General features: G+C 37.2%; 2 protein-coding genes across 4 annotated transcripts; one reads left to right on the top strand and one right to left on the bottom strand.

Annotated features, from left to right (window-relative positions):
• The first annotated feature begins 3 nt into the window (after positions 1–3).
• LOC131775158 (mirror-image polydactyly gene 1 protein) lies at positions 4–7731 on the top strand. The gene is made up of 10 exons (XM_059091248.2): positions 4–236; positions 1553–1760; positions 2310–2415; positions 3212–3341; positions 4120–4168; positions 4818–4988; positions 5571–5672; positions 6057–6151; positions 6649–6879; positions 7444–7731. Exons 1-10 carry the CDS (start codon positions 34–36, stop codon positions 7517–7519), a joined length of 1371 nt encoding a protein of 456 aa, XP_058947231.1. The 5' UTR covers positions 4–33; the 3' UTR covers positions 7520–7731.
• On the bottom strand, positions 7711–11865 carry LOC131775159 (uncharacterized). Of its 3 annotated transcripts, none has more exons than XM_059091249.2 (4): positions 11638–11865; positions 10191–10424; positions 8933–9255; positions 7711–8128 (listed from the first exon to the last, which is right to left on the bottom strand). In XM_059091249.2, the coding sequence occupies exons 2-4, from the start codon at positions 10375–10377 to the stop codon at positions 7919–7921; spliced, it is 720 nt and encodes a 239-aa protein (XP_058947232.2). In that variant the 5' UTR covers positions 10378–10424; positions 11638–11865; the 3' UTR covers positions 7711–7918. The 3 variants fall into 3 exon arrangements, with proteins under 3 accessions (XP_058947232.2, XP_058947233.2, XP_066016513.1); XM_059091250.2 differs by having other exon boundaries at positions 10191–10381; positions 11638–11864; XM_066160416.1 differs by lacking the exon at positions 11638–11865 and adding an exon at positions 10491–10626 and having other exon boundaries at positions 10191–10381.
• Between the last annotated feature and the right edge of the window lie 1163 nt (positions 11866–13028).

The raw sequence follows: 13028 nt of genomic DNA, 5'->3' as shown, positions 1-13028 counted from the left end.
TAATTTATTTACTGGAATATTCTTGCGTCCAGTATGGAGTCAATTCACGAAGGGCTAGAATACCTTGACAACTCAGCAGATGATTCCTTCACCAGGGGCCACAATGGCCTAGTAAATGGCTACTCGGAGCATAAATCCGATCTGGAAAATCCAGGTGAAATACGACAGAATTTGAGGGCGGCAATGAAAGGTGCCCGCCAGCGAATCACAAACCTTCGATTGGACCTGGAGGAAAAGTAGGTTGAATATAGCTATCATTAGGCTTGATATCCATGCAGCTCCATATCAGTTGAATTCATCACCAAATAGATTATGGTTTGTTTCAAATATTGAGTTTAAATATGCTTAAAATATTGGCTCTTTTGATGGTCTACGGATATCAGTTCGTTTCTGAACTTGTGTAGCAACGCAACATTGCATGGACGCCATCGAGCTTCGAGCGTTGATTACAAGTCTTGATCGTGTGTTTATTTATTTGTTAGAATTAAATACTAGCACAAGAAACTAAGAGAGGAAGTTTTGATGACTCGGTTGAATAGTTTAGAGCGCTAAACTCCCGCAAAGTTGAACGACAGTACGACCATGACAGTATGAGGTTATGGATTATTCGTAGAATTCCTTTAATGCGCGTACGGGTCTCGAGGGCTTTTGAAAGTATTTTTAACATTTTAATTGCAGTGTGTATTTAATTTTCTTTTGTTTGACTATTGTATCGTTTCATCGTTTTAAAATGTGGTCCTGAGGTGTCTTGTTTCCATCAACCTGCTGTTTGCGATAAACAAACATGTCTGACTCTCACAGCTTTGCTGGTGCTGAGTTTTAAAAAATGATTTAGAAGTTTTTATCGATCGATGTAAACTCTGTGATGACTTATTTCCGCTGTTTCATTGTGTGGCATTTTCTACTTTAATTGCTGGTCTCAAAGTCGGAGTTTTTATACAAAATTCGTCGAACAAAATTAATGTACGGTGTAATTGCAAAGCTGTGAAGTCTTCTTTTCCAAAACATTATGGCAACCGGCCAATTTAGCTTCAACACCGTGGATAGATTTTATGGTAAGTTTGCATACATATACGAAGTATCAACTTTGTAAATAAGTACTGTGATCCTGAATAACGAATAGACAAAGATTAAAACAACCAATGATATTAATTTTTTTTATCTTTCAAAGTGTTCTTAAATGCAAATTTAGTAATAAAATTATCCACTGAAGTACGTCAGATTTAATTTTTATGACAAAAAACACTTGACAAGGTACGAACCGTTCTCAGTCCTTGAAATATGACAAAAACGTTTGGTAGTCTTCTTCCTATTAAACTTAATAGTGCACATATAAGATTAATGAGAATCACTTACAATTGTTGGTAAAAATAGTTGATGTTATCTGTAGACATGTTATTAATACAACAACATCATACCCTTTGTATAATACTACCAATAATCACTGTTGATGAATAATACAACTTGCAAAAATTGTGGATATTGGAACCAAGAGAAATTTAGACAAATGTATTTTAAGTACTTTTGATAAACAATGTAAATTGTAATTTAGGGATAAACTTCTGGATGCAGAAAAGTCATTAAGAAAAACCTTGGAGGCAGAATTAGCAGAGAAAACTGAAGAACTATACAAGGAAAAAACTATGAGCTTGCGTGCAGAGAATGAAGGATATTCACTCATGAATACAACAAGCAGTTTTGGAGAGGATACTTCCTCATTTAGGGAAGAATTATCCCTTGCACAGCGCTTGAATCTACAGGTAATTCAATTGCAATTTTTAAGGGTTTGCTTGCAAAATGAGTAATTTTCATTTAACTTTTTTAACCAATATAGTGGTAAACAGCACAATATAATTGACAGCTATATGTAAGATATTTTGACAAACACAGAAAACAATATATTTATTTAAACCCTTTTATTACCAAGATCTGATTGTTTAATTCTCCCTCTAACTGCTAAACATTTCCTTGTAAATTAGTTATGAGAATTTGGTGTTAGATCAAGATAACAACTTCTACTTGATAAGTTTGAGTATTCTCATTACTTGTTTGTGGGAAAATGTATTGATATTATAGGGAGAAATTGCATGTTAATCACTTCTGGGAGTTGAAGGGTTTATAGTGATTTATTGTATCTAAAGTTTATGAATATTACATTGTAATATTTTTATGTCCAAATAAAACAGAGTAAAAAATACATGTGAAAACTTTTTCTGAAAACAAAAGAAAAATTATATCCTCATAAATAATCCTCGCTTGACCTACCACTGAATTTAACATTTTTGTTTTACCTGCGGTATTTTGTATAGCTAACAGAGAAGTTATCCAGAGCAGAAGCTGAAATCGAAGCATCCAGAGTAAGCCGTGGTGAACTCTTGGCTCAAACTGAGTCAAAAATTGCTGCTCGTGGGGCAGGTAAGGAAGGAAAACAAAACTGAAGAGTGAAACAGGAAATGATTGACCTGTCAAGACTGGCAATCTTATACTATAGTCCTTAAATAAACCATGGTCTCTATTTCAATTGAAAATATGCTTGGATGTATGTTCCAGGAATTGAACAGTTTTCCTTCAGCTATGCTGTTGGAAAACTGTGAGCAGCATGGTACAGTTGATTTTGAAGGACAAATAGACCAGCATAAAGATCTTAAATGAAGACTTGGGGACATAAGGTTTAAAAATTGAGGAATATCTTTTAGAGCGCATCACCAGATGTTCCCCAGTTTTAGCTGGGTCATCTTTGATCATGTGATACCTCTACACCAATCAAACATGAGCAAAAATAATTGATGGATTATAATTTGCATGAATACTCCTCTTCCTCTTAAGGACAGCAGTGGAAATGGTGATCTCCCTGGATTTGATAGCATCGTGGAAATTGCAATAACTTCTAAATAGGAACTTCTCAAACAGCACTATATGCAGCTTTTTTGTCAAATACTTTTTAAGAACAGAAATATTTTCTTTGAGGTTATCAAATGGCTGAAAATTTAACTTTTTTTATAGCAAAACTCACCACATGGCATGTTTTGTGAACCAGAAAATTAAAATGAAGGATCTCCTCTTGTGAAATGATATTTGGAATGTGAAGTTACTATGTGTTAAAAACAGCTGGAGGTGCAAAGTAAAAATACTAAATTAATTTTATTACACTGAAGGATAAAATAAAGGAAAAAAATTGAATAAAAGAAATGTTGTTTTTCAACCATTACAGCTCTTGTGGAAAAAATCTACCAAGCCCAGAAGGAGCGAGATGCCGCTATGAATGCCAGACTGCATATGGCAAACTCTGAACGAGAGGAGCTAATTGACAAACTTAGAAGAGCTGAAAGAGAACATACTGGGTAATACTATTAAGAAAATTGCTGCCAACTACACTATTGGTTAAGTTGTTATTAAAACCTTTCACCCCCATGATCTCATCAGTAATTCTCCTTACTGTCTACCACAATTCTTACAATCTGAGTTTGGAGAAGTTGTATTGGATTAACTTATTATCCCCTAATTGATATTTTTCTTTATTCTCATCACTTGTTCACTTGATATTGTATTGATATTCCAAGGAGAAATTCTGTCTTGGTCACTCATGGGAGTGAAAGGGTTAAATTTTCATTAAAATCAGATCACAAGAATACTTTTTTTATGCAATTATCATAAGGCTTTGATGAAGATAGAATGGAAGTTCCCACAGAAAATTCCTCTTAGACTCCCCCACCCCCACCCCTTTCCTTATTTTTGACTGTCAACTGCCCCCTTGATACAAATTTCTTTCTCTCCCCAGCCTTCCACTGCCATTGAAATCAAAGATGGCAGCCATAATTTTCATTAGAAATTACTGAGTACTTGCTCACCAAAATTATGTCTGCTCTGCAGGCTAACCAGCTAAGGGTTGAATTCTTTCGGCATCTCAGTTTTTTATCTTCTTCTGTCCCAAAGCTCATGATCAAATTCTTTTTTTACTTTTTAAAAGATACCTTATCTTTAAATCTGATCAGTTAGATTTTGGTTAAAAAAGATTTTATTTGATGATTAGATGACAGATAAAGCAAAAGGTGATGTTTGAATGAGTTAAGTATTATAATTCGTAGTCTCATTATTCTTGTGGTTTTTTTTGATTGACAGATTTGACTCAGGTGTTGACAGTGTGTACGAGGATGAAGAAACTGAGCCAGTATGTGTAATTATTAGATATCATAAGAAGATATTGATATTACTTTTTAACAATAATACTATGTTTTTGAAAAATAAATTTCAGACCAGTTAAGCTGCTTTGAAGAAATACTGCTCAAACTCTCATCTCTGTACTAATATTTTGTTGCAAGAAAGGATCTCTTAATCCTCTAACTCTTAGATCAAATTTGTAGTTCTCCATACTTTGAACCATTAATACAATTCTTATAATGTTAGTTCAGAGAATTTAGTGTTGGATCAACTAATTATCCTCAAATTCATATTTTTCTTTCTTCTCATTACTCATCTGGTTGATGTTGTATTGATATTGTATGGAGACCTTCTGTCTTGATCACTATGGGAGTTAAAGGGTTAAAAAAAATTTTGAAAACATAATATGTTCCATTTCTGTTTATTTCTATGAACAATATACCTTGGTGAAGTTCTTAATTCTTTCACTCTCAAGAGCTCTTTTTGATAGGAATTCTCCTGACTGTATGCCATTCAATTTTTATATGTTAGTTTGGAGAATTTGGTATTGGATCAACTAAGAATCTCTCAGTTGATGATTTTCTTTATTCTTGTCTCTCGTCTGATGGAGATTGTATTTGTATTTACTAAGCTCTCATCACTATTATTTTATCCATCAGACCATGAGGTCCTTACTTGGCAGATTAACAGCATCAGAAACTCCTGAATTAATTGATAAAAATGGTCATCTAATGGCAACCAAGATAAGAACAGTACAGAAGAACAGAAAGAAAATGGTGACTGAAGAACTCAAGGCTGTTATAGCTGAAAGAGATACAGCAGTAGAAAAGGTGAATTCTGCTTTTTTTCTTGCTTTTTTTCTTAGCCTGCATACAGGTCACTGTTATTAGCCCTGTGGCATGAGCATTTCTTCAAGGCTGATGTAAGCCAGCAAAAGGTCTGTGAACACTGTATGTGGGAAAACAATAATGTCCTTGTAATTCCTTTTTTTGTGTGTCCTGGACCTTTTGCAGACCTCTCAGCTTGCATTGCAGTGGCTTGCTTTGCTCAAAGCCTTAACCCTTTAACTCCCAAGATCTGATTGTTAATTCTCCCCTCTAGCTGCTACATATTTCCTTGTAAATTGGCTACAAGAATTTGGTGTTCAATCGAGGTAATGATGAGTTTAAGTATTCTCATTACCTATTTGCCAGATAATCTATGGATATAATAGGGAGAAGTTGCATGTTAATCACTTCTGGGAGTTAAAGGGTTGAACTTCCTTTCTTATTTGGCATGGATACAAAGGCTCTAAGGTTTAGATCTTATCAAACTCTGGTTAAATTCTTTGATTGATTGATCGTTTGATTCATTGATAATCAGCAAGTAAATTTGACTTGCTTTTCATCCCTCTGTTTCTCTCCCATACCTAGGCCAAAGCCCTTGAGGCAGAGGTTGTCAACCTGCGTAAAGAAATCGAACTGATGAAAAATCAGCACAAGTTGATGGACAAACAAAGGGTCAAAGCTATTCAGGTAAGATGTTGAAAGTTGGTGTTGCTGATATAGTTTAAGTACTCTTTCCTCTTTCCTTGCCCTTCTCCTCTTCATGACCCCCCCCCCTCCCTTCCCTTCAGTACCTCCTAGAATTTCATCCCTCTGCTTTCTTTGTTACAAATAAATAAGGGGGGTAAGTTTCTAAAGAAACTGTGGTGCTACATTGGTAGGAGAGTATAAAAGGGTAATTTAGTGTTATCAACTGAGTTGATAACATAACTTGGCCACCATAAAGAGTTTAAAGGCTGACATTTTGTGTGTTAGCCATTTGTTAGAGTGATTGATGAAGGGCTGATGCTCTGACGAGGGGCTAATGCTCGAAACATCAGGTGTAAACTCTATTACCCTGTTTCTTCTTTACAGTCACAGTCAATTCAAGCTCAACAGGAAAGAGATCTAGCTTTGAAGAAGTCAAAAAGACTGGAGGAAGAAATGGAAACAATAAGAGTCTATTACAGGTAAAGTGACATTACCAGTGGCAGATCCAGACCTTGAACTAAGTGGGGGGGGGAGGGTAGCTTGTCTTCCTTCTTCTTCTTTTTTTTTTTTTTTTTTTTTTAACTGAACTAAGGAGGGGGACCCAGGCCCCCTGGGCCCCTCTCCAAGATCCCCCAGTGACTACTGGAACCTGAGTGCATTGTATTGTGTGAACATATTATGCAAAGTGTTGCACAAATGTGAAGAGTGTTACTAACAGTGTACTTTTTGTTTTGATGTCGTTTAGAGAGGAAATCATGGTCGTGACATTTGGAGCTTGTGATATTCTAATAACATTCTAATAACAATAATAGTACCTCCTGCTGTTCTATGTTAGCTATTCAAAAGTGTATCTTTCTTAAATAAAAACAAACTCAGGTTACATGTTTTGAGGATACAGTTTATGTTGAAATTATTTTATAACCCCTCTACTGCCTACACTGCTCATTAAATTTTTATTTCCTTCCCTCTCTTTCAGTTTACACCGCTCATTGTCTCAAGAACAATCCCTGCGAGATCAGTTTAATCAGACAATGGATAGTTTTGAAACTCGCCTCAGAGCAAGAGATGCAGACATTCAACAGGCTCAGCGCAGTTATGATGAAGTGGTCGAAAAACTCAAAGTTGTTTCACAAGAGAGAACAACTCTAGCAAAACAGCTGGAAGAGGCTTCAAAAAACAGACGACGTGAAAAGGAACGGGCTGATAAGTAAGTTACCTGTATTCAGTAAATGGTTTGCGGCCAGGTTCAATAGTCAATCACGCAGTGTGATTGTCAATAGACTACCCATTTAACTCCCATAACAGGCACTGCCTGCTGGAAGATTTGAGCTCAGACAGGACGAGGATTGGGGGAGGTCTGGCACTGAAAATGAGCTGCTAAACCCCTCAAAGACCTTTCCCTGGCTTTGTTGCTCATTACCTCATATTTTCCTGCAGGTGAAGAAATGGAGAGCAATAACAACAAGTTGAATGAGTCCTTTTTAGTGTGACAAGCCTTTTTTTCTCTGAAGCCTCCTCAGAGAACTTTTTTTTAAGTTTGTCAACAAGGTTTCTCCAGCTAGCTAACATGCAGCATTTCTTGATCAGGGCCCAGTTGCAAAAAGGGCAGGCAATAAAATCCAATGGGTAACTTGCTATCTAGCTTATAACTGTTAACAAAAGTTGTAGCACTATCCACTGGATAGGAATTTTATTCAGAGGATAGCAACTTATCCACCTTTTAAACAATGGGGACTAGGTGCATAATTTGCCCTCTCTTTGATTTCCATAGGTTAGAGAGACTTGTTGGAGTTCTTCGCAAGCGCATTTCAGAAACTGGCGGAACAAGTGTAGCTACCATAAACTAGAGGGGAGGGGTGGGTCAGAATGAACAATAGGGCACAGATTAGCAAAGATAATCTGAAGGGGGGGGAGGGTTGTCACATTTACTTCCTACTGTATATATCATATATATGAAATGTTGTTTCTTTGCAAAGATTACATTTCACACAATCTTTTGTAGAGATGGAGATAGTTTGGATCAAGAACAAACTAAATATTCACTTATGAAATAATTTATTTGCAGTGGACTCAATCACAGAGATACTACATGCTTTTTATATCAGTGCTTTTTTCTGCTTTGTAGATAGCACTCAATTCATACATTCATATAGCTCAACAAAAAATAAACTATTATGCTAAGGTTATTGCCGTGTTTTGATAATGACTGCTGGCTTTTGGGTGAAGAATACAGAGTTTTAACTGAATCATGCCGGATGGTATTCGATGGCCATCCAGATACAATCAGTATCAGAGTAGTACTGGTGCCAACCATAGAAGATGTCACCGTTGTCCTTGACACCAGCAAAAGGATCATGGGTAAATCCAGGTGCCATGAGCACATCTTCATAAATGCTGTTGAAGTCTTTGGAGAGGAATTTCTGCATTCTACCTGTGCCATATATCTGGGTGTGGACCTACAATGACAAAAAAATCATTTAATAATCCATTGCATGTCGTTGAGCTAAGAAGTCATTCAGAACATTCATGAAATTAGGAAAACTGTCAAGCAATGAAAATAAAAGATTAAATAAGTCACTTCAAACAATTATTTCTTACTAACCGAGCATTAGGGCTGCTCTGGGGTATATTGGCCCCTGGCTGTGACAGAATAGACAAGGTGCAGCAAGGTCTGTACAAATATGACAGAGGGCCAATATTCCCTCTTACAGCTCAGGCAAACAGGGTTAGTAAGTAACGTATAATATGGCTCTTGGACCTAACTTGTTTAGTTGTAATTTTCTGGCTTAAACAACAAAAGCACATGGCTCACGACTGTTCTTGTGGAAATGGTCCATTTGGGGAAATACAGACCAAGTAAGAACCAATGAGGATGCTGAAATTTACCTCAGGACTACCTCGCAATATAATAAATACAGTTATTAATAATGAAGATGGTTATTTACACAATACTTGAAGAAAAATACTCGTGTACAAAATTGATCAAACACTTCTACCCTACCTTCTTTTTTAGACATATTTAATATTTCAGCAATTTTGTGTGAAAGAGTTCTGCATCAAATTAAGTGTAAACTAAGACTAACTCGACCAATCTCTTACGTTGTAATGCCGATGTTTACAAAAGTACCCAAAGACTGGTTTATCGGAATATTTGTGTTTACGCGTGAGCAACGTGCATCTCACCCAAACTGTGCCACACGCAACCGGAGATGAGTTGGGGGGAGGGGGGAGTATACATTGTTCTGTGGCAAGAAATCTACCTCTAACATCTCCGGTTTAGTGTGTTCATTATGAATCCCGCAGTTGGTTTTAGCCGGGCAGAACCACACATTCACTTTAATGTTGAACTTCTTCACACCACCGTCAGAGAAGCTTGGCCTTTCGGTTCCCGTTACTGTGCAAGGGTCAAATTCAACACACCCGACGTCAAACTGTGGGGACTTGTACAACGGAACATCCCACGGGTAAGTTGGGTCCTGTGCTGTCAGCTGACACCAGCCGTCTTCCAGAACACAGCCACCGATATTGATTTCGTCCGAGATTTTGATAAGCACGAGAGACTCGGCACTTATAACACTTACACCTGAATGAGAAAATGAAAGAGTAGTTCTCGGTGTAAGTGTAACCATGTGGTTTTAAAGTCACGCATGGACGAAATTTGCGGACAATATTTCCCTCTGACCGACACTAGAATTGTTCTAAAGCTTACCTTTTCGGGAAGCTAGTAAGTCCACAACATCGATTAATTTAATTAGACACGAAGATGAAGAAAATGGCGTTTTCCTTACGACCCCGTACTGCTCTAAAACCTGGCTTTAAAACAAAGCCGCACTCTCAAAAGCATCGTATTGTTTTCGACATTGTTTTCGACATTGTTTTCTGCTATCCAACAACGGCATGCATAATTAAGAATGGAGTTATACGGAAATCTTACCGAACGCGATTACCAGCTGTGAATCTAGCATACTTGAATCTCAAACGCAATTCAAACATGTGATCTAACATGCTAACGATTCTTCGCTGGCAGTAGTTAGGTTACCTGGCGCAACTTAGCCTTTTAACTCATTACGGTGGCCAATTTACGTTTTCAACTCAGTTGTTGACACCAAATTACCTGCTATTTTGTAACAGAGCCCAATTTAATCGAAGGCAAGATTTCCATATGCTTAATTATGTTACAGAGCCCATTTGAATCAACCATAGGTTGTATTAAGCCAACTTTCTCCATATACCGTTAAATCGTGTAGATTTTCATGTCTCAATGTAGATCAAGTGCTCACACTCTTGAGAACTGATTCTTTCTGGTCTTATTCACTTGCGTATGTGCGGATTGTACGTATAAAACGAAAAAGACAAAAGGGGATTCCTTCGGTGGAAAACAAAACGTAGAAGCTGAAGATCAGTCTATTTCTAGGGAAGACTTAAAATTCACACTGGAAAATTATTGAAGGTTCACAAGATATTTGCGCATGACCTTTCAAATTAAATCCTCAAAGTCTGAAACAACTGAAACATAACCTGCTAAAATCGTGGACTTTCTCGGCTGCAAAACTTTGCGAGGTTCCGGCCCCGAGATGAGGGCATCCTTGTTGGAAATGTTGACCACAATTGTTCTTTTCCTCAATTCATAATCTTTCAAATCAGTCAGCCACTTGGACTTCAAACACTTCGTAAAATTCAAACGTTTTTTCGTCTTAAACACCATATTTCTGAGAGGGTAACGAAAGAGTGTAAGGACGCCTTATGGTCAGTCTAGAAAGGAGTTTCCATAAAGAGAATCAGCGATATTGTTACTCAAATTAGATATAAACAAGTTACCCTGCACTCTTCCGTGTTCAGCTCAATCGCGTGCTTAGGTGAGCTTACTAATCGACATCCAGTCCCATTGTGAGATTCTGTCACGCAATACATATAATATGTATAGGTCACCAAGTGTTCGGTCATGATGGTTTGGATTTGAGCTTGCAGCTCTTGGCTATGTTTTATTTTATTTCCATTTTTGGAAAGATTTACATATAACATGTACTATTCTTAAGCAAAGCTGTAGTCACAAAGTAAATCTTTTCTTTTCACAATTGTTTAGTTTATCCAAGAGCAGTGTGCATAATGTGTATGGGGCTGACGGAAATCTTTCCCTTCTTTAGGGACACAGACGAACTTTGTATTAACCCTCGAAACGTCAGTCTTTACACTCTTTACGGTGGCCAATTTACGTTTTCAACTCCGTTGTTAACATTAAATTACCTCCATTAGCTTTAACTGGGAAGTAGTCTCCAGGGTGATGGGACAATCTTAGTGCAATGTAGCACAGGGTAATATAGTACAGTCAATTAAATTGATAACGTAAATTGGCCACCGTAAAGAGTTTCTCTAGCGCTTGCGGCGACCAAAATTCTAATTCTTAAGATTCCAAGCAGTGTCGCTCCAAGACGTGATTACCGAGGTGTTAGGGGGTTATTTTACAGATCGAGATTGAAGAATAACAGACCAAGGTTGAACATTAACACGAATGTTTAATCTTGCAAGTAGTCGACCACGAATCACAATCAGCGATTAATCTCACAATCAATCAATCAATCGACCGATCGAAAACTGAAACAATAACACAACGAAGTTCTATCAATCTGAGGAAATGTTGCGAAATACATAATAAAAAATCGCGTGTAAAAAGCTGGGCCTTAACGCCGACAACGAGATTAAAATGACAATGAACAATACAAATAAACCAATAAAAACTACGTTAAAGTACAAAAGTTTAGGTACAAAAATTACAAGAAATGTTGTGGCTGGTTAACAGCCCATCGTCCTTTTCTAAATGGTGGGCGTTCATTTGCATCTGATACAATTTTGGCCTTTAAATCTCGAATCAATTGGAAAACAGGGCAATACAACGAAACATCTGTTTGTATACTTTCGCTTAATGCTGGAAAACTAAATTAGAAAACAAAGTTACAAAATTACTCACATATCGATCCCGCTTATGCCAAAGGTTTAAGAAACGAAAAGACGAAAGTTCACCAAGAGTACTCAAAAAACTTGCGAAGAACTGATTACAGGGACGCTAAACTCGCTTCTATATGCGCGTGGTGACGCTGAAATGTCCGATTACAAAACCAATAGAAATATAAACAAACAGATGACATTGTAAGTATGTTCGTATCTAGGATCATTCTGAAATTGGGCTCCTGATTAAACTAATCAACACTCAGTTAAATGAAAGTGAGCCTTCTGGCTAGTGTCCTTAACAGTTTCAAAGCTGACGTTTCGAGCGTTAACCCTTTGTCAGAGTGAATGACGAAGGGCTAACGCTCTGACAAAGGGCTAACAATCGAAACGTCAGCTTCTTGGCCAATTTACGTTATCAACTTAGTTGATAATACTTAGTTACCCTGTTATACTCTTCCACCAACGCAGCACCATAGCTTCTTTGGAAACTTACCCCCGTAATATATAGCATAGTTTACCCTTCATGCCAGGCTGTGAAATTGTACAGAATGCTTCACTGTTGTTACAGATTGTTGAGCCTATTTTATTATTGGATAAGTCAACTGTCATGTTGTAACTAATGTATACTTGTAACTTATGGGTATGTTTCATCTCTAAAAATTTGTTCCAGTTTGATTAATTGATGACTGGGGTTTTTTTTCATTCATAACTGCCTTTAATAGACTACGAGAAATCCTTCCTTTTCGGCGAAGTTAGTTGCGCGAGTAAAAAAAAAATTAGCGAAAAAAACGTTGTTAGCGCGCTGTGTGGAACTCTGGGAGTGGGGCGCGCTTCACTCCCAGAGTTCCACGCCAAAAGGGAGTTCGACTTCGCCGAAAAGGAAAGACTACTCAATGCGCTTGCAGTCGTCTAATTTTGTTTTGAAATCACCCGCATGAATCAAGACCAAATTGGACTCCATTTGGTTCTTAAACCCTTTACACCCCAACATCAGTATGCATTTTCTCCTTGCTGTCATCTATACGTTTCCTAAGGTGCTGACAAGGAGAATTTGGTTAGCAATGTAGAACTTCTTTAGTTGGTGATCATGTCCTTTATTCTCATGACCTTTAATGTTTGATTCAGGGGTGATATTGTAAGGAGAAATAAGATGCTGGTCACTCTTAGGAGTTAAAGAGTTAAGCATTATTAATTGACAGAGAACTCTTGGACGTCAGTCAACTGTCATGTTTGATCTCCTGAGAGACTCCTCTGAAAAGGTAGCTTTTCGAAATTATTGTGAAAAGTGCCAATTATCATGTGAAAGGCGCACGGGAAGTGTCGAGAAAAGCCTGGAAATGGTATTTGACTTAAAACACACTTTTGTGAGTCACTTTCAGTCAATATCAGTTTATTAGTAAACTAATAAAA

This window comes from Pocillopora verrucosa, chromosome 13, assembly GCF_036669915.1.
Source record: "Pocillopora verrucosa isolate sample1 chromosome 13, ASM3666991v2, whole genome shotgun sequence".
Taxonomy (NCBI): domain Eukaryota; kingdom Metazoa; phylum Cnidaria; class Anthozoa; order Scleractinia; family Pocilloporidae; genus Pocillopora; species Pocillopora verrucosa.
Note: the sequence above shows the minus strand (reverse complement) of the source record. Positions and strands in the feature narration are given on the sequence as shown.